The 25,847-nt window shown below is 41.5% G+C and overlaps 1 protein-coding gene across 1 annotated transcript in view; it reads right to left on the bottom strand.

The window, feature by feature from the left end:
• The window catches only part of xpo4 (exportin 4), a 34,643-nt gene extending 9,798 nt beyond the window's left edge, over positions 1-24,845 (bottom strand). The window contains exons 1-13 of the mRNA XM_072686032.1: positions 24,760-24,845; positions 20,079-20,184; positions 19,186-19,327; positions 18,926-19,064; positions 17,382-17,498; positions 17,134-17,287; positions 9,893-10,005; positions 5,186-5,343; positions 2,980-3,154; positions 2,618-2,794; positions 2,322-2,464; positions 1,030-1,175; positions 728-905 (exon numbers count right to left, since the gene is read on the bottom strand). Of these exons, the coding sequence (XP_072542133.1) occupies positions 728-905; positions 1,030-1,175; positions 2,322-2,464; positions 2,618-2,794; positions 2,980-3,154; positions 5,186-5,343; positions 9,893-10,005; positions 17,134-17,287; positions 17,382-17,498; positions 18,926-19,064; positions 19,186-19,327; positions 20,079-20,184; positions 24,760-24,825 (1,814 nt within the window). The 5' untranslated portion in view covers positions 24,826-24,845. The remainder of the gene's footprint in view (positions 1-727; positions 906-1,029; positions 1,176-2,321; positions 2,465-2,617; positions 2,795-2,979; positions 3,155-5,185; positions 5,344-9,892; positions 10,006-17,133; positions 17,288-17,381; positions 17,499-18,925; positions 19,065-19,185; positions 19,328-20,078; positions 20,185-24,759) is intronic.
• Between the last annotated feature and the right edge of the window lie 1,002 nt (positions 24,846-25,847).

Genomic DNA, 25,847 nt, shown 5'->3' with positions numbered 1-25,847 from the left:
AGATAGTTAGGCTGCTGACAGCTACACACCGGTTGCACTTAAGTCAGGTCACACTATGTGCATTTAAGCTCTATGCACATATACATACCATGAAAGACATCATGCTGGTCTACACACCATCATTCTGTGCATCTGAAACACCCTGAAAGACACGAGTGCCTGAGGTAAAGATGCCACTATCTAGACCACTGACCCCAGGTGTTTTCCAAAAAAGTAGAGCTACACAAAATATGCTTACAGAAATATCCAGACTATAATGTTCATTTTCAATATAGAAGTAAGATATTTTAGGTCTGTGTTAGTCAGCCATCACCTTTTTGATTGAAAAATTTGTGTATTTTTAGGCATACTGTATACATTCATTTATTATAATTTATTCAGACTAAGAGAGCAAATACCAGTTCATGCAGCCAGACTACTCAATTCTGCATACAAGCAATTTCCACCACATAATTCTGGTTATTCTGCCAAACAATACATCACAAATCAGTAGTTTACACAAAGTATCTTGATTGATAATTAGTAATGTGATGTAATTTCATATACATAAACAATATTTAAGAGATTTGTCATATTTAAATCAGCAGGAAGTTATAAGCATTAGTTTTATTGATGGATTAATTCAAAAGAACAGAATCTACACCATGTATTGTTCCCCATGTCCTCTTAACACCTTCAGTACATGTTACAGTCACACTATAATGCATCATGCCTGCAGTCTTCTCACCTGATGACAGAGTCGGTCCTGTTGCAGCCCGGGATAGAAGTAGCTTTTTCACCAGGTGAGCCAAGAATCTGCAGGGTGGTGTTGATGTCCACTTCGGTGGAGTGGTTTATCGAGTACTCCATTACCTCAGAGGGGATCAGTGGCGTCTCACCCTGAGGGTCATCTGCCAAGAGGTAGCCTATCCAATCACCCAAAGCAAACAACAAACTGTACTGTCAGTTATATAACATTTATAATCCAAACCACATATTAAAACATTAAGCCCAAAGATAGATAACACATGAGTTGTGATCAAAACTGACCTGAGACTAATATGAGCCAATGAATGTCCTCGTAGAGGTCATCTAGCACTTTCCGGTCCACTGACTCAGGATCCGAAGAGGCCATGAGATGCTGCTGGTGTCTCTGGAGCTGCCCATGAAGCCGTGTGACCCTGTCTTCCAGTAAACTAACACCACACACACACACACACACACACACACACACACTTTAAAACAGATTCCTTTATACCATATACTTTAATGCAGGGGTGGCAAACCCATTAAAGGTAACTTGCCACATCACACATTCTTTTGAAAAGAGGCATGAACTTCTTAATTTGCTATTAAAGAATTAAATATTAAAGATTTGGCAAAAATGTACAAGTGGAACAGTGCCAAACTATGACCAAGTCTCCAGGGGAACCAGAGCGCATGAAAACTGGGGGACCATCTAAAAGGTCGAACAGAGAATGGCTGACCAGGAGCTAGGCTAAAAGCTAACCCAGCCAACCTGAATATAATCTCTTCAGCTAGCTAACAACACCCTGCTCTAAAAAGACACTGGATAGACACCAACATCATCCACCAATACTCAGGAGTAATTGCAAAAATTATTTTGTTCTGTTACAGCGCTAGGCTAGGGTACGTGGCTACTGTGATCTGTCGCGGTAACACAAACCAGCCAATAAAAGCACTGCTTTTTCTTCCCACAAGCCCACAATAAAAGGAAAATCAGTGTTTCATTCTGAGGCAAAATAACAGGGCTGTAAATTGGGTTGTAAAACTGATTTCACCACAATCAAAGTCACATATACTTACTATTTATAAATCATCAAAGAACAACTTAAAATACTCAATAAATGTGTTCTACGGCACCTTTATAAAGTTGCCATTAATGGGAAAGATTTGAATCTGCCCAGTTCCGGCCGCAGGCTGTTTGTTTGCCATCCCTGCTATAAGACCTGTTTCATCAAATTTTACTTTGGTGTCCATTTAACAAAATACTGCAGTCACATAGCCTGCTTGAGCAGCAGAGGCTTGCTCCAGACAAATAAAATAAATAAAATAATTTATGAAATCTTTACTAAATGAAAATGAAAAAAGGGGAAAACCTACTTGACCATATACTAGTTGTAACATCATGTATCATTTTCCTATACAAAAAAAGGACCATCTAAGATGCTTTTATCATGCGTATGCTGCATATGTGAAACAGGGCTGCAAGTGTGGATAAGATAAGAATCCTTTATTAGTCCCACAGCAAGACACTCAGATGCAAAAACATAGATAAATTACCAATATATACACAAAATAAATAATCAAGCAGTTCTTACCTTGTGAGCAGAGGAATACAGTGTTCAGCAGCAATGCGTCCCAACATGCCAATACTGGCTAACTGATCAGAAAAGAGTTCCCGGTCATCTTCCTGTAATTCATTTATTTCTTCATCGTCATGAGACGCCACACCATTTGCTGTCTACAGAAGGAGGAAATACGTTAAAATGGTCACTGCTAGAAGCTGCTTTGAATGAAACGGTCACTGACAACTGACAGATCTGTAAGCGCTAACAGAACAGTTTTACAAATCTACTTTGTGAACAGACGGACAGATGTTTGAAATTGTACTGACCAGGTTTCTGGTGCCGTCGGGTGCTGCAAGGTGACACTGAATGTAGGAGTTGAAGACCTGCACAGCAGGCTGGACGAAGCAGCCACGGGGAAAGTGCTCATCCTCCTGCACCAGCGTCAGCCAGGATTCCAGCAGCTTGTCATAAGCCTCCATGTACACCATGTCATCTTTATCCAGCTATATGAAATAAAGCTTAGTTATGGAGGATGGTACACTGCTCAGTGCACTTTTTCTTCCCCAGCCCAAAATAAATAAATAAATTCTAGAAACCCATATTATTTATATAATTTAATCATAATTATTACCACACACACACACACACACACACACACACACACACAATGCTATGCTTGTCTACTCACCACCTCCTCAAGGGCAGCACTGCGTCCAAAGGAACAGGTGAGCAGCGTTAGGCAGTTTATAAAGGAAGAGAAGAGTTCATTGGGCAGAGCAGTAAGAGTGCTCCTCGGAAACGTGGTGATCATATTACTGATGATATTAGAGATGCCCACTGCCTCAGAGTCTTCAATCTCAATCCTGTTGAAGAGCGCACAAAAATAAACTGTTATACAGGGACAATCACTGACAGCAGCAAGGGCATCCAGTCAGACAGAATCTCGCAAAAATAAACAAACAAAAAAAAGATCACTCAGCTACATGATTACAGCCTGCCTGAAGTTTCCTCATCACTTTCCAAAAATTAGACTGAAGAGATATCAACTGGTTTCCAACACACTTGGAAGTGTCCATGAAGTTGGTGGTGATTGATCAAGTGTTTGGAGCATGATCCTCCAGAATAAAAATTAATAACAATCTTGGCTTTCCTAAAGGTTACAGCTAATAATAGTTGAGTGGAACAATACGTTCAGATGATATGCTTACACACAAGTCAAGGCTAGTGGTGTAATTTTCAAAAGACTAAGCCTGGTTATAGTCCTTCTAAAACCTGAGCAACAGGCTGCAAACCTAAAGTAAAATGGTAGTAAACGAGCAGAAAAAGCTTTTAATCAGGAGAAATCCAATCCATATTTTCATTTAAATTCCAGTGATTTCAAAACGGTATGAAAATGATCACAGACTCCAGGAAAGATATGGAAGAATTAACACTTTAAACACACGCACAGTGCAGTGCTGGAACACCACCTGGATTCTCGGAATGCTTCCCCTTAGGAGCGCTGGAGGAGCACTCGAGGTCTGCTTCCCTTATGCTCCCTACTGAGGCTCTAACCCATATCAGATGGATTTAAATTGCAAGCAGAACCGTTCAATCACAGCAGATTGGCGGACCTGCAGCATGGTTTTCCGATGATGCAACTGGAAAAAGCCTCCAAGAATAGGTGATTACGGAGTGCTGAGAGAGGCAGAGGGGGGAGAGGCAGGGATAAAAAAAAAAGGAGAAAGACCCTGATCACCTACATAATTTCCGAAGAGGGTCTGAATGGGTTATTTAAAATAATAAAGACATCCACAGAAATCCCCACGGCTGAGATCACCACAAAACTTCCGACACCTAAATGTATTAGTATTAAAAGTGGTTCTCTGTTCCTGAGTTGTGAATTATAGAACTGAACTGTGAAATACCTTAAGTGCACAAATTAGATTTACAAATGACTTAAAAAGGTGCAAAAAATGCATTTACTGGGTATTTTAATTTGTTTTTTGATGTATAAACAGTAAGTATGTGTCTGGGGCGCAAAATGTGGTTTTACACGCCTGTTTAAGACGTTATAAAATACGCTACTTTTTCTTTAATGCTGGACTTCTGGAGAAGGAAAAAGAAAGGGTGGGTTTGCAGCACTATGACAGGCTCACACAAGCTGCATATCACAGTTTTTAACACCAGCAAGAACACTGCAAAATTATGTAATTATTCCTGAGTTCTTCCTGGATTGCGTTGCTGTCCTCTCAGTGCAGCGTGCAGTAAGCTAGCTAAAGAGATTGTTGCTGGGTTACCTTTTAGCCTAGCAAACGCTCACTTCCCTAGGGTTGGCTTTCTCGAGTCTAACTGGGGGGGATAAAAGTGGTACTTTCTATTCTGATGTGGGTTTTACTCTAGTTTGGTCAGCTGGCAGTCCAGTTTGTTTTCGAAAGGGTGAATGTTTGAGGGACTAGATAGCAAAAGATGGTCAGAAAAGCTACAGTTAAATGCCTGGTTTGTGTAGCAACCCGTATACGGGCAGAGTTTGGCAGGGACATGCTGCTCTCTAGTGTTACAAATTAACACCACCATACTCGCCCAAAGCAGACATTGTGTTTGACTGCACTGCAGCTTTACTTGTGTAAAGGCCTTCACTAGTAGGCTGGGTGGGTGTACATTTTTGGGGGTGTATATAAGGAGTCAAAACGTAAGAAACAGTTTTCTTATTTCTTATGAATGAGGACGACAGTGTTTAAGAGTTCGGTATATGGAAGTGACCTCCCACAAACCTCAATTATTTAACCCTGCCAAGGTACACACAGTTTTCCATCCATTGGCCGGGGGAACATATGGCAGATTAGAACAGCTTCACACTAAAAGGTTTAGTAAAAGCATGAGGTGCATGATTCTTGAGATTCTTCCTCACTGACCCATTGATCATGGTGAGCAGCCCTTCCACCAGGTGGGCCAAGTAGGTGACCTGAGCACTCTCGTCGGGAAAGATGGGTCCATGCATGGAGGCCAGCTGAGCCAGGCACTGTAGGGAGTCCTGGGCCATGTCGGAGTCCTCCCGAATCTTCCTGTGTACCTGAGGGAGCCAGAAAAAGTCAGTCAATCAAAACACAAACAACTCTTCAAAAACAACAAAATCTTCTTGGTCACTATTCTAGGTGTATAAAAATAATATAAATAAGTAAATTAAATTAATAAAAAAATACCATTCACAATATTAAAATAATCTGTACAAATGGCTAAAACACCCACAAACCTAATCCACATACGTAAGAACTTCCAAAAATTTTTGCCTCACCAACAGGCTGAAACCCTCTAGCTCAGGAGGCATGATATTCAAGAATGTGCAAAAAAGCAAGAGAACATGACACAAGACGAGAATGACAGACAAAGTAAAAGAATGTGTGAGGCTATATAGCCCCCTGTAGGTCTTCTCTGTTGCAATACAGCCAAACTGGCCCCCTCAAAGAGTCCAGCAGGAACTGTAGACTGGCTCACTGGCAGCTGACCAAACACACGGCTGGGGAGCTCACACACAGTCTTTCTGAATTACGCAGAGAATCCTTTCTGTCTGCCCGGCTCACTCACACACAAACACGCGCTCTTCTACACAATCCTCTCTCTCCTCCTCTCCTACTTACTGGCACAGACTTCTCAGTCTTTGATTTTGCAGCTCACAACGGAATGAACAGCGTTCCCATGCAGCAAGAATTACAGTTAGGAGTGCTCACCTTCAGCTGGAGCCTCAGGAAAAGCAAAACGGACACTCTTAACTCTTCAACAAGCTGAAGACCTGTGCCACCACCAGTGCGTTTCGAAGCATAGATTAGGTGCCAATCACAGGTCCAGTCTCAAGTAAACACTTGCAGAAGCCAAGTCTTCATGAAGTTGGGCGACACAAGGGATGCCTGACCTTAGCGAGACGGCAGCATGGTTAACAGCATGTGCATCTAGTCCAGACTAGTCTTCTGCTCTCCTCTACCAAAAGCACATGTGGTTCCACTGCATAGCGGATGTTTGGCACACAGTCCTCTTCCCTTCTCACTGACTCGCTCGCTCACTCGCGCTTTCTCAGCTCAATCCTTCTCCCTCTCTCGCTCACATATTGTGTGTCCAAGCCTTCTAGAGAGATGCATCAAGAAAAGGATAAACGCTGGTTGAACAAAGACTGGATCTAAAGTCTCAACCCAGCCACCGCTTTCCATCTCCACCAGCTGGACTGATGATCCACAGCCATTGGAGTACTCGCTGTAGCATTGGACCTGACTACTGGAGGACTGGGCTCTCTTTCCACAGTGTGAAATCATTCACTGGGCGAGGGAGAAGGGAGGGAGGACAAGAAAGGGAGGAGGGGAATGAGAGGTAGATGAGACACAGACAGAATAAGATAGAGCTAGAGAGTGTGACAGAGAGAGAGAAGAGCAAGGCCAAAATTACGTGAGCAGCACGCTCTGTGAAAACAGCTGCGCCGAAGAACATCCACGCGACGCAAACTATTCCAAATGCCTCGAGTCCAACTATAGTTAGAGGCTGGCAGGAGGACATCTAAGTGAAAATATATGAGGGAGCGATCAAGAGCGAGCGGCAATATATTTTTAGAAAGAAGACAAAGCCTCTTATGTATCTCCTGGGAGGATCGGATCTTCTCCTGCCTTTTGTTCTTGGACACTTCATCTCACCATCAGATCCAGTTACTAAAGCAAAAGGCAATCATGACCATCACCACAACATCAGGCTAAATCCGCCATAACAACGGCTAAATCTGTTTAGATCGTAAACATACAACACATGCTTTATGGGACAGGACACCCACTGATTTGCATTTTAGTCAAACGATCTAACCTTGCTAACTGCAAGTATATGGCTGCCCATTTGTATGAGGAACAGAGGGAGGAAGGGAAGGAGGGAGGAGGGGTTGTCCGTACTTGTGTATGTAAAAATAAACCTAAACCACAAACAAAAACAGTCCTCAGCAGAGCTGGGTTTGGGTAGGAAAATGTTAGCATAGCCATGGCTTTATTAGGTGTGAAGAGAAGAGTGTGGATTTATTTTCGGCTGAGCTCCGTTCTCTGACTCTCTTGTCTCTTTCCAAGCCCCCAGAGCACTCAGAGCCCCATCACGAGACAGAGGCCTCAGATGGAAGAGTCTCCTGTCTGCCGTCTCGAGACCCTGACCGACAGGCCGAGGGATCAGAGGCTGTTAACAGGGGCTCCTAATCCAGGACCAGGGTCTAATCCAGCCACTCGACCACAGTCACCTCTGACCCCTGCAGCGCGTGTCTGTATGCTCCACCTGCCCCCCCATCACAGCTGAGGAGTGAGCGCTAGCAGCTGATGGATCCACACACACACACACGGGAACACACCACACACCAAGATATGGAGAAAGACAGCTGACTACACTTCAACCCAATAAAAACAACCCCTCCACCCTCCGCAAATTCCACAAAGACAAAGCTACATGCCCAAAGAGACAAACCTGGAGCGGCAGCCTCTGCTTTGACTCATCTTCAGCCAGCCAGGCAGGCTACTATACTTACACTTCTCATTCAGATCTCATGTGCTCTTTCTCTGGTGTCACCATATGTTTTACATACACTCATGGAGGAACACACCCGCTCATTCATGCAATTATCTAATTAGCCAATCTGTGGCAGTGGTATACTACATACAATCATGCAGATCTAGGCCAGCAGCTTAAGGGAATGTTCCACATGGCCTGGTTTGATTACCTCTATAACTGCTGATCTCCTGGCATTGTCATTTAACCACTCTGTAGAATTGTGTTGAGCAGAAAAACATTTCAATACACAACAAACTGAACCTTAAGGTGGATAGGCTCCAATGGCAGAAGGTTCCACATCGGTCAGCCAAGAGCAGAAAGCAGAGGCATAAGTGGGCACAGGCTTCCAGATCATCAATGTATGCTAGATGGTAGGGTCAGAATTTGATGCCAACAGCATGAATCTGAGGCAGAGCCCAACAGGTCTTGTATCAACAGTCCAGGCTGGTGGAGGTGGTGCAATGATGTGGGGATTGTTTTCTTACCAATCATTGTCGCTGGTTGCTGACGGCTACTTTCAGCAGCACACTGCACCGTGTCACAAAGCAAAAGTAGTCTCTAACTGGTTTCATGAACATGACCATGAGTTTAACGGTGGCCATCCCAGTCACCGGATCTGAATTCAACACAACACTTTAGAAATTTAATAAAACATGAGATTCACAGAATTAAAGTGCACTTGGTAAAATCTGCAGGAACAGCATCAGGAATGTTTTCAAAATCTTGTGGGATCCACAGAGAACTGAAAACAAAGCATTAATGTAGTGTTCCTAATGAAGTGCTTGGTGAGTGTGTAAATACATAAGAGATAAAAGCAGATAATGGCAAGCACCAAAATATGCCACGTCTCTACAGCACATCACACAACAAGACAAAACAGGGACCCTACTGCCTCATCACCCCACTGAAAAAACAAAAGTGTGTCCAGTTGGGCTCTCAATGATACTGTTGACCCACTCTGACCCTGGGGTCAGGCAGTATGACCCTCAACAATCCCACATAAAAGACAGGAGCAGTGTTAATCAGGAGCCACCAGTTAACAGCTGCTCCTCAAGAGGTGATGCACAATAACACAGTAACACCCTGGCAGCTCGTAGCCACAATTCCTCAGGAGAACACAAGGAAAGTAAGGCACTGTCCACTGGTAGTGATGGAGGAAATGGAGCAGTATCTGGCGGCAAAGGGAGACTATGCATATGTAATGGAAGAAAGCAAAGCAGTATTTGGCAGCCATGCTCTGGACGGTGAAGGAAAGTTGACCGATTTGTTCCACACATCAGGATCTCTCTGATCAGCCAAGGCTGCATATGGTTTGTACCCCAAAACAGCCATCCACAAACTCTCAAGCTTTCACTTTGTCTCATTTAGTTTGATTGGTGTGGTATCTTCATCACCGGGAGTGGTTTCCTCATTACACTTTTTATTCAGAGCAATCAGCATTCTCTGTTGAACTCATCTATCTCCTACTACATCTAATTTTTCATCCGGCTTAAAAGGAGCAATAATTTTTTCCCCCTTCAAAAATATTTGTCCCAGTTTTTCATCCTCTTCTTAGATTATTGCATGAATCAAGAAATGAGCATTTGAATTCATTTATAAAAATATTTCAAATATAAAACAGAAACACCTAATAACACTGAAGGAAATATTGTATAATTAATAAAACTCTAATAATCCATTAGCTAACATGACTTTCTTCAGCTTCAGATGAAAGCAGAAAGTTAGTAAGTTGTGCAGAAACACAAACCAGTGAAAAACAAAGACACAGTAAATTGCTAGCCTATTCAGTTGCCGTCTTTAACATACTTAGAAAAACACTGCATTTTAATTATGACTCGCAGCCAGTCTGAAGACACCTACAAAAAAATCTCCCATGCTTCCTCCACATGTCAATCAACTAAAGCACAACAAAAACAGCATCCTTCTTAAAGGAAGCAGGACTGAAAGAAAGAAAAAGGCCAAAGGAAAGTGTGTACACAGTAGTATAATGTTAAGGACTTCAGTAAGACATCAAGAAATACAATTGGAGGACATGCATAAACAAACAGGGATGCTGTACTCACTGTAAAGAAAAGGTCCATGACTCTGTGGTCTAGAAGGGCTTCCCTCCACGTCTCTGTAGGCTTCAGCATGACGTTCTGTGTGGCTTCAAACATGGCAATGTAATGTCTGCCCAGTGACGTCTCAGTTAAGGTCAACAGCAGCATCATACAGACAGGCACCGGGGCTACAATGTGAACTTTCCTCTCCTCTACCTCAAGCTTTGCTCTCTACGCCTCTTAAATGTTTGTTCTGTCTGTCGCAATTCCTCCCTCTCTTCAGTGGAAAGTTGCTATAATTCACTCCCACTTTCTTCCGTCTCTGCCTCCTTCTGTCTCTCCCAGACAGCGTTACTACAGTTAAACCCAACTGTCCCCTCCCACCTCATCTGAACCTCAAGGTCACTGACTCAATAACCCACTGGGAAGAAGAAGGTGGAGAGAGCAGAGAGAGAGTGTGAGAGAAAGGGAGGAGGAGAGGGAGAGAGAGAGAAAGAGAGAGATAGAGAGAGAAAGAGAAAAGAAAGAGAGAGACTCCCACAGGAATGTGTGATCAAGGCCAGTTACCGGCAAAGGCCAGGCATTCCTCTGGGCTGGACCTACAGTCACTCCCTGCAGAGAGACACATGCAAGTACACACAGACACACACACACAGTCTCTCATCTTAACTGCTATAAAAGTAAGGGTGGGTGCCTCATGATTCAATTTGACTTCAATTTAGGATGCAAAGATGTGTTTTTTTTTTTTTTTTACATTTACATAATTTTGAAGTTTCAGCCACTCTGTCCACTGTATATAAATGTAATGAAGGTATAAAAAAATAAATAAGCCCAAAATCACTTGAAATCTTTACATTAACTAGCCCCCTCTTGAAGTTACTATTTTGGAGATACAGGGCTTTGTGGTGAAAGTGTAGACAAGTTCTGCTTCATGGTTTGTATACATATTTTCTGCAAGCCCCATTAGCTTGGTTAAATTTGACCACAGCATCTTTAAAAAGAGAAACATGATAATTACTTTTAGCATATCAGCCATAACATTAGCACCACTAGCTACTAGGTCCCCCTTGTGCTGCCACAACAGATCTGATCATTTGAGGCATTCCACAAGACCTCAGAAAGGGTTCTGTGGTATCTGGCACCAAGATGATAGCAGCAGGTTCTGTAAGTTGTGAGATAGGGCCTCAATCAGTTGTTTAATGCGCCACCTTTGGTGGGCACTGACCACTGCATACAAGAAAACCCCCATAAAACCTGCCTAATGTTTTGGAGATGCTCTGACCCAGTCGCCTAGCTATCACAGTTTGGCTTGTCAATGTAGCTCAGATCTTAGGTTTGCCCATTTGTCCTGGTTTAAACACATCACCTTTAAGAACTGACTGCTGCCTAATATATAAACCAGACAGATGTAGATGAAAGTAATCATTGCCTTTTACTTCAACAAGATATGGCTGAGCAGTGTATTACAGTTACCCTTAGAATGGGTGACAATGCTGTACAGTATCACAACATTAGCACTCCTGCATACACGAAGACAGGTGCCAGTTTAGGAAACGTGCGTGCATGTCCATGTGTGTGAGAGATTAAGTGCGAGAGAGAGAGAGAGCGAGAGAGAGAGGATGGTGATAAGTGATGGTGAGTCTGAGTAAGTGATGTGCGTGAGCGCATGCACACAGACAGACACACACCCCTCTTCCCCAGCTCCCTCCCCCTTAAACAGGGCTGACTTTATAGCCTTTTAAAAATAGCTCTGGTGCAGCAGAACTCTGTTTGACCTGAGTCAAGGAGGGAAAGGAGAGCAGAGGCCACTTTGGGAGGAGAACAGAGTCTGGAGCCGGACTGCCAGCAGCAGCCGCCTGAATACACACACAAACACACCCACACCACAGCATCCTGTAATGGCACAGGGGAGACGGCGACATGACTGAAATGCAAACAAACCACTCAGGGGTTCGCTGTGCTGGGACACAGAGGGGTAGTTTTAAACAGGAAGAGAAAGAGGAGATGATCACATGCTTAGACTGGAAAAGCATCTACGTGTTTGAGAGGTATAGAGAGGAGTAGTAATAGAAACTAGTATGAATAGATGGCAGATTCATCAATATCAACTACATCCGTATCAGACATGCTCCCTGCTCACTCAGCAAGTTGACACACTCTCTCCTAACCAATATGCTGCGGTTAAGCATGTAATGATACACTCATAGAAAGTACATTATACCGAAACAACCTTCTAAATCCTATTGGTTCAGAAATAAGCTGTACTATCTGAATAAACAAAGGCTACCTTCAAAAACAAAAACAGTTTCTGTATGCAACAATGCAATGTGATGCTCACTCAGGCTAGTGTGTTTAACTCTAATTGTAAGAAGTTACAAACCACTGTTGCTGCCACTGTGACAAGTTTTTGATCCCTCAATTTTGCATCTATAGCAAAAGATGTAAAGAGGTTTTGGTTACTGCACATTTTAGAGTGATAAGATAAAGGAGGGCTGTTCTGATTGGCTGCCGTTATTACTGTGCCTCATTCAAAAAAAGCACTCAAAGCAGAAATGGGCTGTGGTTTCATTTCCTTTAGGTCTACAGAAATGAAGCCAAAATTGTCTGCCATGTTGTCAAATTTGCTACCAGATTGTGCGCAGTAGAGGCTCATCTATTCATATGGTTGACCCACCCCCTTCTCATAGACCAAGCATGTCTCAGACCACCATCACTGAGCACAGAAGCAGAGCAGATTCCCCCGGTTTGTACAGTAAGTGTAATGTTTCAACAAGATGTCAATTACTTAATTCCTATCTATAAACCCACCTTCTTATGACAACAGAATAACATTTTAAAAACTGATTTCTGAGGGAAAATAAAAATGTGCAAATATAAGTAAAATAAACTGTTGGAATTTGACACCAGAAATGGAAAGACTGTTTTGTCATTGAAATGTATGGGGATGGGCAGAGCTACTGAAACCTCTGCTGGACCTATGGTTATTTCACTTGAGAGACATTGTGCTGTCCATTTCTACAGTCACTGTCACACGAAACCTCTTTATTCCAATAATTTAGGAGGGGGCATCTCTGCAGGACTGTTTTTTGGGAACACAAACAACAAATGTCTCTTAGGGGGTAATCCAAATTCAAAATAAGATAAAAGGATAAAAATGTTCTTTAATAAAGGCCAATACTTTCAAAACTTTTTTTAAAGAAATCTGACTGTTACAAGTGAATGAACCCTTTATCATATATGTCCCTTTTCGTTAAGAGAAAAGCTGAATGACGAGCGTTACTGAAGAGATACAGCAGAGCATCATGCAAAAAAATATATATATTCCATAGAGGTCAAGAATAGACTTTGCTATGTCTCATCATGTCAAAAGTGGCTTAAAGATTCATGAGCTTCTTTTGTGTAGCAGGAAATGAAAATGCTGACAATAAGCATGGGCATACAGAGTCCCATCTCAGGTCCTCTAGCTGCTGAATAGACAGTTTGTTTGAATGAAAGGAGAGGGGAAAGGGTGTGGCGCTACACTCAAGATCTATATACAGAAGACGACGCTTAAGATGGATTTATGCCTTACAAAAACAAGCTGGCCAACAGGGGCATGAAGGGGCAAGTGCAGATGAGGTGACAATTTAGACACTGAAGATTTTGCCTGAGAATCTGGGAAAAGTGTGCTGAAAGTAGATGGAGAGAAAGGTCCTGATGTATATGGAGGCAAGATGTATGAAGATGTATGCAATGGGTGTAGACAACAGCATATACTCTTAAAATCAAAAGAGATACAAAGACTTCATTGTGCGATGCCACAGAGGAACCACTTTTTAATTAATTTTTAAATTGGTAAACCTTTACAGATACTTTAAAACCTTCTTTAAAAGGTTATTCACACACATCTCTTATAAAAATGTTTTGTTCTATACCATGGTTCAAAGAACCCTCAGTGGCGCCTTTATTTTATAGACTGCATGAGCAGAAAGAGGATAGGAATGTGACAGGAATGTGATGGTTAGAAGAAAATCGTCTGAATTCATTAAGGAATTCAGGGATTCCAACATTACCAAACAGAGCAAGCCATTACAGAATTTGTGAGCATTATGATTGAGGTGAAAGTGGGTGGAAACAGAGGGAGGATGTCTTATAAGTTATAAATAAGTTAAATATAAAGTGTCTTATCTAGCAGTAGGAGTGGTGTGAGACTGTGCTGAAGAGGAAGTATGTGGTTGCGTTGGTGGGTAATTAGGTTCACGCTGAATGTGGGCTTTAGAAACCAAGTGTGGCAAACATTGAGGGAGCATTCAGTTAGCATAACAGTTATAAGAGTGCTGAGTGGGGCTCAATGCCAGATAGTCAAGATATATGTGCCGGCTATTAGAGGGTTTAAGCATCGCATCCTTCCCTCTTGAACTCCCTCACTGCTCCAGCGCAAGCACTTGAACAGTTCAAGAATGCTACACACTTGCCTCTGGCTCTCTGAACCAAGGACACACGTCCTGGTTTAAAAAACTGGGGTGCGTGTTTGAGTCATCTATCAATTCCCTCAAGCGTTCAGAACACCTGATCAGTTCAAGGCCCCGTTTGATCTGCTTTAGGGTTGCTGAAGCTGTGGATAAATTTGGGATAAATCCCAAATGGCTCCCCACTGGACATACAATTCATCAATTTGTGTGGAGAGGTAATCATTTGACAACACATGCAGGGCCTTACATAGAAGGCCTGAAAGTCAAACAGGGGTCCTGATTTGCATTTCTAGCAATCCTAAGAGTAGTTCTCTCAAAGGTGTCTTGGTCTTGCAGACCTCAACATGACCCCCACCATTTCTTAATTATGTTATGAACTGAGCAAATGGCTACCGGCATCAGTTTTAATTTTCAGAGTGCTAGCAAACCACTTTCAAAGTAAAGCTGAAATTTGCATTGCCCGGCCTTTTCTAACGTTGACTGAACAAGCCATAGCACTGACAATTTAGCACTGGCTAATTAAGGTCAGAGAGCTTGGTAAACGTTAATTGAAATCTGTTTATCTGTTGTTTTTGCTTTCCTTTCTTTTCACTCTAAAACTTTACAAAAAAAAAAAAGAAACATAACACAAACGCTTAAAACGTTAAAAACAATCTTAACATGTACGCCTTTTGAAAACTTTGCAGATAAAATGTATTCCGTTTATCTTCTAAAAACTTTTACATGCCACGGCATAATGCAATAGAGATTGGGGGAGCAACAAGGTTCGGTCACGGTGTGGTAATGGAGCAGGAAGAGGGCATGTTTGGCCTTGCACACATGACACACACACCAGGAGGTTGGGGGTGAAGGGGGGGTGCGGACAGATGATCTGCATGCCAAAGCAGAGGGTACAGACACACAGCGGCACTTTGACAGAAGTAAAACAGAAGCGGCTGTCAAAAACGCAATTTAAAGCACAGACCTTAGGTCAACATATGTGCGTGCACACGCACAGACACACAAAACGCACACAACCCCCTCCTCCCTCCCTCAAGACTGTCCTTAATAAATATGCCTTGTCCCAAAGGAGAATCTCCTCTACATACCACCCAGCCAGCAATTACTGTGATCTCGGTCTGTCTACACAAACACACCGACACACATGCGCCTGCTCAACATTCTCGGCAGACACTCAATGACTTGGGTGTTTGAAGGCACACTTATTGGGAGTGATAAGGGTGCAGGCGTAGGCCTTCTTTGAAAGTGATATGTGACCCTGGTTGGCACCGACGCCATCTCAGATCCCTGTAAACAGACAGAAAGGCACACGGCCAGCCTGAGTGGGATTAGCACCTCAAAGAGCTAACACACTCACTTGCACACACAACCATGGACATGCAGCTCATTCCCTCACACAAGACAGAAGTAACAGAAAACATAATTGCAACCTCATCTGTGCATTAACGCTTACCAGTTGATGAAGGAAAGCAAATGGAGTTACTACAGAAATCTCCATGCCATAAAGACGAGGAGTTAATTCACCGTTTGCTGAATACTGATTGACCAATCACAGATTGTCAACTGTTTTAAAGCACTGATTCACTTACTTTGTGAAGCGAAAAAACGATGCCAAAACTAATACAGATATTGAAAATGCTTTGCTAGTTTTGCTAATCATGCACAGGGTGGTGGCCTTTGAGTTCTGGAAGATAAACTGTGTGAAACACCCACAAGAAGTTACTAGCAGTTGCTATTTTCACCACAACCTGTGCTGAAACTAGTAAAGAAGAAACAGGTAAACCACATTTGGGTCATGGATGTAAAAGTTTATATTATACAGATGCTTAAATCTGTTTGTCTATACTCACATACATATTATACTCATACCTGAACATTATTTCTTTATTTACTTATTATTTATTGCCACTGTAACACCCTGATAAACCTGAGCAAGGCCTTAAGCCTCTTATTCCAGTTTTCTAAGCTGGTCCTCCAACTGGTCTGAAGTACAACATGAAACATCGTCAGTACCCCTTGCTCTTGGTGCAGACCAAAGCCAACTTGGTGCTGGTTGGCTTTGGTCTGTTGGATTTTATCTAACCGGATGTCAACTCTGACTGCCTAAATTCCGACAGACCAAAGCCAACCAGCACCAAGTTGGCAAGGCTGAGATTCAAAGAGAAAACTGCAGTGTAAACCACAGCTCAAAGCTCACATACGCACAAGGGGGGTGTGGGTTGTCCAAGCCACACAGATTTAACAAAGCTTCTCTTTTTAAGTCTGTGCAACTTAGTGAGTGCTAGCTGGTTCATCTGTCTGCTGGCTGTCCGTTCGTCCAACTGGCTATGCCACTGTTCCAAATGCGCACATGAACACAGTATTCTGAATCAGATTACAAACCAGATCATCTTTAAGATATTACCACATACAAGCAGGTTAATGTTTTTAGCGAACCTCATACACAGCAGAGTTTACACACTACCTGCAAATGTAGTGCAAGTCCCCTTGCTTGTACTATTGTGTTTACCTCAGCAGGATTATAGCAGGCTGAGAGTTTTGGATAGAGGAAATTCAATCAAGATGCATTAGAAGAAACACTAGATCATTTGGACCACTTCCAAGCAGTTCTCAGATGAGCCTGATCTGTGTTCTATCACATTTCTATCTGGAATTGTCCCACGCTAGAGATGCAAACAGATGTTAAGCTAACATTCTGACTGACAGAACAACAGTAACGTAGGAGGGACTTATCTAAATGATTGCAAAAGGTCAGTTTAGGTCTAAATTAAAAATTATAAGCAGCAGGTTCTCCCTTAAAACAAAAAAGGATATGATTGGGTGGGAGAAAGTTCCAGCTGAGCACTTGATTGGCCAGTGCTAGATAACGCTGGAACACTGAGGACATCTGGGCATTGAGGTTTTCTCTTCGACTGAACTCCTGCAAAACCTCCATGGTGAGCACAAATATCTGCCTGAGGTCATCCTCCTACAAAAATCGCACATATACACAAACTGAATCCAAACACAATCACCGCAAAATATCAATGAAGATAATTAATAAATACCAAGACATTTCTGACCTGAAAGACACGTTTGCAGCTGCCATGGAACTCCATACTGAGGCCAATGTTACTGGTCTTATTGGAGCTGGAGAACTCACTTAATAGAGCTGTCAAGATGGAACAGGCCAGTGTTTGCTACAGGGACATACAGATAGAGAATCCAACAGATTAAAAGCAATCAATCAACATACACATTTACAAAGTATAATTTACACAAATTCTTAGTAGAACCAGTGATTAATAACAGCATCCTGAAACAAGCAGCCTATGCATTCTATACTTAAACTAAAAATATATACTTAAAGCATAAACAAAAATATTGAAACTGCTTTGCACAAATGAGCTTCACCCTTCTTTGGCACATCCACATTCAAGAGTTTGTTTCCTCTGCCCTTGTTTTAGAATTTCTGACAATTTCATATCAAATGGTTTATGGCCGGATCATATTCAAAGTGAACGCAGTCTGCAGTAGGCTACTGCTGTGGACACTGACCATAAAGTAGCTAGCTATGCTAACCCAACATTCCACAGGCTATTTAACGTTATTTAGAGCTATTTAGAGCAGAGCTAACTGGAGGTCACATAAGACATTAACAAGAGCTAACTTAAGAGCCTCAAGCACCCAATGCATCTGATTTACAAGAGCTTCATAACCAAGCCGTTCCTCTGGTTAAGGAGGTCCTAGTTGTTGGTTTCCCAACAAAATGTTAAGAGCAGAGGTTTGGGTAGATGTTTTAACATCTTCAAACAGACACAGGTGTAAACTACATATGGTGCCACACAACACTTGAGTAATATTTTTGTGATAACACTGTTGTTCAAGTGAAATTCTGCTCTTCTTCCAATTTTGGACACCCTTGAACTGCACATATTGTATGTTTATTATTACTGTGGCTGTAATCTAGACCAACAATTGAATCGGAGGGGTTCTTTCACAACCTGTTTATAGTGAGCCTGGCTACTTCCCATTCCCCCTGTTTTATCAATAAAATTACTGCAAAAACCCAATCCAACAAGACAACGTAACTGTACATTTCCTTTTCCCTACAGCAAACAGGTTTGGGCAATAGACTGCTGACTGGCTGACGAGCTGACGCTTTACCACTGCAATGCTAAACATGTAAATTATCATAACGAAATAAAGATTTAGACACTTACAACTACAAATGAGGCACTTTTATAAAGTCTGATGAAATTTTTTTGGTCAAATGCTCTATATTAACTCATTCACTTTGACTCACTCGGGAACGCCCTCTAGTGTCTGAAACCCCAGAAAACATTTCCAATTGGTAATTTTCCTCTCTATACATCCTCTGGTTCTACCACAAAGTAAACAAAACCCCCTTCACCTTGTTGTCATAGAAAATAATGTAAATAAGAAGCAAGCTTCAAAGAACTGTGCTTCTGTGAAGACAAACGTCTACTTAAACAATTAAGCAAACACCCATCCCCCTCTAGTGGACAGAATAGCTCACTACACATTTAACCATTCCTACTCTCAGTCTAACCTCTTTTACACTACTTTTAGACTATGTAAATACAGTGGCTGAAATGTCTCTTACCACGGTAGGATTGCCACTGCTGATGAGCTGGCTGACCTCATGGAAGATGCTCTTGCAGTTGATGGATTTATCTAGGGATCCACGCTTCACTATGACTGCAACTGCTAACAAGATCTGCTCTCGGACGTATTTCTGTAGACTGCACATCCGAAAAGCACATGAACAGATTTTTTCAGATTTTTCATGAACAGGTCAGGAGAAAAGCAAGCTATACAATGAGAATGAAAATAATTAGTTGTCATGCTCATCAGTTCACTTACTTGGGCCTCTGTAAGACATAGGTGAGGAGGAATGTTCGGAGAGACTCAATACTATTTTTCTCCAGCAGAACCCACTCTCTAACCACAGCCTCCATAATGGCCGTGGCAGCCTGAAACAGCACATAGTCCACCTTACTGGTCTCTGTGAGAGAGAGAGAGAGAGAGAGAGAGAGAGAGAGAGAGAGAGAGAGAGAGAGAGAGAGAGAGAGAGAGAGAGAGAGAGAGAGAGAGAAGAGAAAGAGAGAGAGAGAACAGTTCAATCAAACACTTCTGAGATGCGTTTAGATTAGTTTGAAGCTCAATTACAATACACATTTTTTTTTTTTTTGGACAGGGCTGCACCACCATTTTAGGCATTTTCACATTTGTCCTGAATACACAAGTACACACCCTGGACCAATTCTAGGCTCATTATTATTATAATTTTTTTAATAAAAGTAAAGGAGGTTAGTTTAGAGGTTTGTAAAGCACTTACAGTGGCAAGCAAAAGTTTGAAAAAAATCAAAAAGCTACAAAAAGCGCTTACAAGCATTTTGAAAATCGGATCCTTCTTTACTTACTTAGCTATTCACAGTTTATGTAATTTGGGTAAGCCAACAGGTAATATTCCCGTGATTCTCAGGCGAAACTATAAGAAAAATCCCTTAGGTAGCTACAAATCTGCCTGTCTACCAACAAAATGTGAGAATGTGCTTATTCATTTTATTTGTCACCAATACATGAACACATAGGACCTTTGTTATAGATTAAGCTACATGGGTTTAGTAAATCCAGCACTACAAGAAAACATGGCTATGTTTGATTTGCTTTTGCAGTAAATCCTTCTGGCCTTCTTGAAAAGGTAAACACTTTAATCAGACATGAGTGATTTCAAGCTGACAGGCAACACTTACCAAGAATGTGCTTACAGACACCAAAAGGTGATTTGGACTTGCGGAAGGAGAGGAATATGTGCTCCGCGTGTTGCCTCTGTTCTGTACTGACCATGGACGGCGGTGCCTGAAACACACACAACACAGTGTAAATACAGAGAACATTCCAAATGAATACAAAGAAATATGCTCTTTTATGACAGTAATGAATGACCGTGTACAGTGTATGACACTGAGAGAAAAAAATAAATAAAATCACAGAAACAAAAAGGTACTGTATTAGGGAAATATACCTACATATTCGTGCAAGTATCTAATCAGCCAATCGTGTGCAAGCAGTGCAATTAATAAAATTATTCCGATATGAGCCAGTGCCTTCAGGTAATGTTCACGTCAACTATTAAAATGGTAAATGTGATCTTGAGTGTTGGTGTCAGGTGGACTGGTATGAGCATTTTTAGAACAGCCCATCATGTGTGATTTTCAGCACAACAGTCTCTAGAATTTACTCAGAATGGCATTATAAAGAAAAAACATCCAGTGAGCAGCAGTTCTGCTGGGGGGGGTGGGGGGGGAGATGTAGTGCCAACAGCATCAATCCAAGGACCCAACCTGACTAGTAATCACAGTCTGAGCTGGTGGAGGTGGTAATGTTGCTGGGAATCACATAAATGCCAAAGCCTTTATGATAACACATTCACCCCTTCATGACTACAAATTTACCCAGCTTCTAACTCCCAGCATAATAATGATAATAAAAAGTTGTCTCAAACTGGTTTCAAGAACATGACAAGGACATTCAGCTAAGTTAACCTATCCAAACACTAAACGTTCAATGGCGATACACATTTTATAAATATAAGACTATTTAAAAGTATAGACCAATGCAGCATTACATAAACCATCAATGTGAAATCAAAATCTTCACAACTTCAATATTTTAAACAGAACTTAATTTAAGAAAAAATAATCCCGTTTACACATGCACCATTTCATCAACTCTTCGTCAACATTTATGCTGACAATGACAGTTATGTTACACATATCTATGCATTATATATAGCGTAGCAGCACTATAATAAAATGCTTAGACACATTTTTTACACCCCTATGAAATGACACATCAAGTAGAAACCCTATTCGGATAATCTTGCATGTTTGCTCCTGGATGATATGGGCACAATAACCCCATATCTGACTAAATCAAACCCTAGCCACACATGGTCTACCCTAACCTACCTTTATTTACTGGTCCATCACACAAAGCTAATTTTATTTACAGACCTAACATACAAAGATTACTTATTTTATGCCTTGTTTGGTTAGTTAGAACAGTCTAAAAAAAAAAAAAAAAAGGAAAAAAACTATTAATACCATTTGACATTTCACACACAGCTGAAATTAAACCAACTAAGCAGGACATATTATGCAGTCTTTGTAATAAAACATGCAGTTAGTGAATGGGCTATAGAGGTGGGGATTTCCTGTTATTTAAACTCACACAAATGGAGAAGACCCCCGAGATGCAATCCTCCCTCCAGGCAAGCCCACCACTGTTACACCAAAAAGAGTAAGCCACGGTAAAAGTCCTTGAGCAGGACTGCAAGTATTAAGTTGCTGTTGTAACTGGCTGAGAAAGAGCACCTTCTAAACTGTAAAATATCTACAACAATTATTCCAAGAAATGAAAGAACAAAAACAGTACTGTCAGTTACTGACATCAGCCAAAATGTTTTATCTGCTCTCTGGGGGGTCAAATTGGCTTGGGCATTGCACAAATATTCTTGAAAAGATTGAAAATAATCATGCGATGACCAGTAATCTAAAATGTATTTGATGCAGAAGTGGCAAAACAAAGATTACTGAATTTTCACAAATTCAGTCATATGATTAAAACGCACACATTCTATTTGCGGCCCAGCATTACCTGGCTCTGGTCTTCTGGTGTACAAAAAATATATATATAAGCAAACACTGACATACAATTTCAGTCTAATTAAAACAAATGGGGTGTTCCTGAGTGGCGTACCCATCTTTGCATTGAAAACATCATTGGGAGTCCCAGAGAGCAGAGTAGGATGGCCATCCCACATTCCCATATTCTACATTTCGTAAATGTGAAATACTTTAGATGGCCTCACGATGCTTGCGCTTGCCGTTTACATCACATGACTAAACAAGGGAAAATATAGACTGGCAGACAGCAATAAAGTTCAGAAGAACTTTTTTTGGTCTTCACTTTAACATCACTTAACACTTGCTGAAAGATGTGAAAGTCTGTCCTGTATGAGCAATTAGAGAACACCCTCAGCAGCAACTAGACGCAACATCAAAAACAGTAAGAAAACGCTAAAATGACGTGTCGCTGCCAGCTTTTTAGCTCTGCACTACTTTAGTAAATACAATAAACACTGGTGGCTGAAGGGATGAGCTGTACTTTCGTCTAAACTGCGTGGCTTAACGCTACTTATCAGTTCTCACAACTGCTGATCCACATGGATATAAATGCACATAAAAAAACACCAGACCCCACAAAAACTATATTTTATAAGGTGGGCTTTTAAAACACATGATCTTTATTTCTGAGACCATTTATTTATTTATTTTTTTAACTGTGGCCGTTTCTCATGTGATGATGCTTTAGGACAGTATGCAAGAGAGACTTAAGGCATTAGGATTGACGTGAACATTACTTTACTAACTTTGTAAAACAAACTATAACAAATGAAACACCAATAGAAATAAACAGAATGATTTCTCTCTAAAATAAATAATAGTGCTGGACCATGGCACAGTGGTGTCTTGGCTCAGGACTTTTATTCTGAAATTCGAAGTTGATTTTTGATACTTCTGGGTCTCAAAACAGTGTTCGGTCGTGTCTGCCTGCATGTCTGCTTATGTGCACGAGAGATCCCCTGCTCAACCCTCCTCCCTGCCCTGCTCTTGAGTAAACAGGGCAGGTTGCTGTAGGCGATGTGTGACCCGCTGATTAGACAGAGAAAGAGTCTTACTGTTTCCAATGATCTGTTTATTATTTCTGTATGTTACTCTGATCCTGAGTTATGAAGCCTAGAATACCGGTGGTATGGGAATCGGTTTCAGTGAATGGATCGGCCCTGTGTATCGGTTTAATTATCAGATACACAATCAAGGGACCGATATTCAACCCCAGTATCGGATCGGTGCAAATGCAGAAATGCTAATTTCCTCGGATTTGTATTTGTTAATTTAGCACAATTAAAAAGTTCATTTCACACCAAGTAAATAATAGCATAACTGTTTACTGTGCTTTGGTAAAGGAGCAAATCCTAAACACTGAGTATTGCTGACTATTAAAGTTATTCAAATGATCAGTCAGTCAGTGTCACACTAAAGTTTACGTTGCCACATACTTTAGCTTAGGACTGAGGACCTAGACACAGTTGCAACACTGCAACATTAAAAAGACCATAATTCCCAATTACACAAAGTAAAAGTCTTATGCAATATAAAATCTACAACAATTACACTAGTCTAGTGGATCTTAAGGCCTCATTGGAGCTCTATGTATTCCAGTCATGGCTGCGGGTCAGACGGCATGTTTGGCTTTGTCTGTATTACTCATACTTTGACATATTTACAGTAATTTTATGGGTAGTGCTGTTAAGGAGCAGACTGTAATTTTATACATATTAAAAAAAAAAAATCATTCAGCAACACTGCATTGTCCTACATGTGCTATAATGAAAGGAAAACCATTAAGAGCAATCTGACAGAGAGGACACTGCACGTTTTATTTAACCCCTTCAACAAGCAAAATAAAACGCTTTATAAATAAATGAAATGAAACTGTTTAGCACACCTATCTGCTGATGTGGAAACCTTTTAATTTGAATATGTTGGGCCTAATTTGGTATGGACTGTGACTCGATCATGAGGAGAGCTAACTCAATCACACTGCAGGGCTTAAGTTTATTAAAACTATAGGCTAGCTAATAACTATACTCAGATTTATAGCTTCATAAACGACGTACAGGCAGTTTAGCGTGAATCGATGAGGATCACACGAGGAGAGAAACCTGCCCTGTGCCTCAGCACCAGGCTAACGGCTCATGTCAGTGGTTTTGTTAGCTAAGCTACAGCTCCACACTCTCCACGCTGCTCGGCTCTCAACTTTTCAGCTAACTTAGCTGTAGCTTTTCAGTGCTGCCGAGAATATTTCAGAGCACACGACAAAGTTTATCGGTCAAAATTCGGCAGTTATCCTTTTTCTTTCGCTCGCTAGTTTGAGCGGAGATACACTTTGCAGTAAAAACATGCGCAATCACGGATGAGCCAGGGCTGAATCAACAGCGTGCCTCTGCGTTAGCCGACCTGGGATGGATGCGCCTAAACCGCCGCACACACTTTAAACACGGAGGGAAAGCAGTCCCTCGACTCCATATCGAGTTCAGCTGGGGGTAAACGTGGACCACAGAAGCTCATAAACTGAGTTTTTAAGTCAGACCAGACAGCGTCCCCTCCATTAAGGCTCTCGGTGGAGGGACCGCGGGCGGCTGTGCTGTTTCTGCGGGCTGAGGAGCACAGAGCAGTCCGCCACGCATCGCTCTCCAGCCGCCAGTCTGCCTCCCAAAACAGCCCCTCGCCCTCAGAGCTCATTACAAAGATAACGACAGACAACGTTAAAGTACCACGGAGGAAAAACAGCGCCATTATTTCTCACCATTAAAACTTTGGCAGCGCTTTCCAGCTGTGAAATCACTTCTGGTGCACCGACCGCCGCCATCATGGTCTCTCTTCAATGACGCGCCATGCGCTGCATGCTGGGATGAAGCGGTAACGCAGGCCAGCGGGTTCAGCTGCTCTCCGTTAAACAGAGGAGCAGAGGAGAGCCTGCAGACAGGACAGGGTCCAGAGTCACACACTTTCCACCAAACATCAGAATAACGCACCAACATCAGTCAAGTGACATTAGCTTCATTTAAACCGGTGCTAACCTACATTTCAACACTCAAACACGATGCTATTTTCTGATCATTTCCTCATCATTTAAAAGGGCCTGTATCATGGAAAAACTATTTTTCATCTAGTATAGAAGTCGGTTTAAAAACATACCATTAAATATGCTCTAGAATCGGAAACTGTTTATCTTTGTGTAGATAATAATAAGTAAGTTTGATAGCTATTCAGTCATGTGGAAAAAGTTAGGACACCCCATGAAAACCTTTGTCTTTTTTATTATAGTTTACCATCTGGACATTTGATCTTCACTTGACCGATATTGGGAGATGAGGTAATATGCCTAAAAAAACAAAACTGAAAAAATGTCTTTAAACATAATTTGTAAAATGTAATTAATAAAATATATTATATTTCTATGAGGAAAATAGGAACATTTATTACCACTTCAGATGCCTACAATGAATTCATTAGGAATTAGTGTGCAGCACATCAGCAGAACATCATTAGAGAGAGGCTTTTGGAGGTTGTAGATGCAGATGAGTCTGAGAAGAGATTTAAAAAGATCTCAGCCCTCCACTGTTCCACTGTCTGCAAAATAATTGACAAGTGCAACAACTGCCAACACGGCCAGATGAAATATTTGGACACAGTAACATAGGACTTGTTTTTGGCGTAAGCATTTAAGCACAAAAACCCCATATCAACCATGAAGCATGGAGGTCACTTACCATTTCCAAATTAATCTATTCAGCCCACAGCAGTTTAGCTCCAGCTATTCCCACTGAAGTTACAACAAGGGTTTCAGCCTATAGTGCTTTTTAAATGAAGCACAATAGAGGGCAACCCATC

This window comes from Salminus brasiliensis, chromosome 8, assembly GCF_030463535.1.
Source record: "Salminus brasiliensis chromosome 8, fSalBra1.hap2, whole genome shotgun sequence".
Classification (NCBI taxonomy): domain Eukaryota; kingdom Metazoa; phylum Chordata; class Actinopteri; order Characiformes; family Bryconidae; genus Salminus; species Salminus brasiliensis.
Note: the sequence above shows the minus strand (reverse complement) of the source record. Positions and strands in the feature narration are given on the sequence as shown.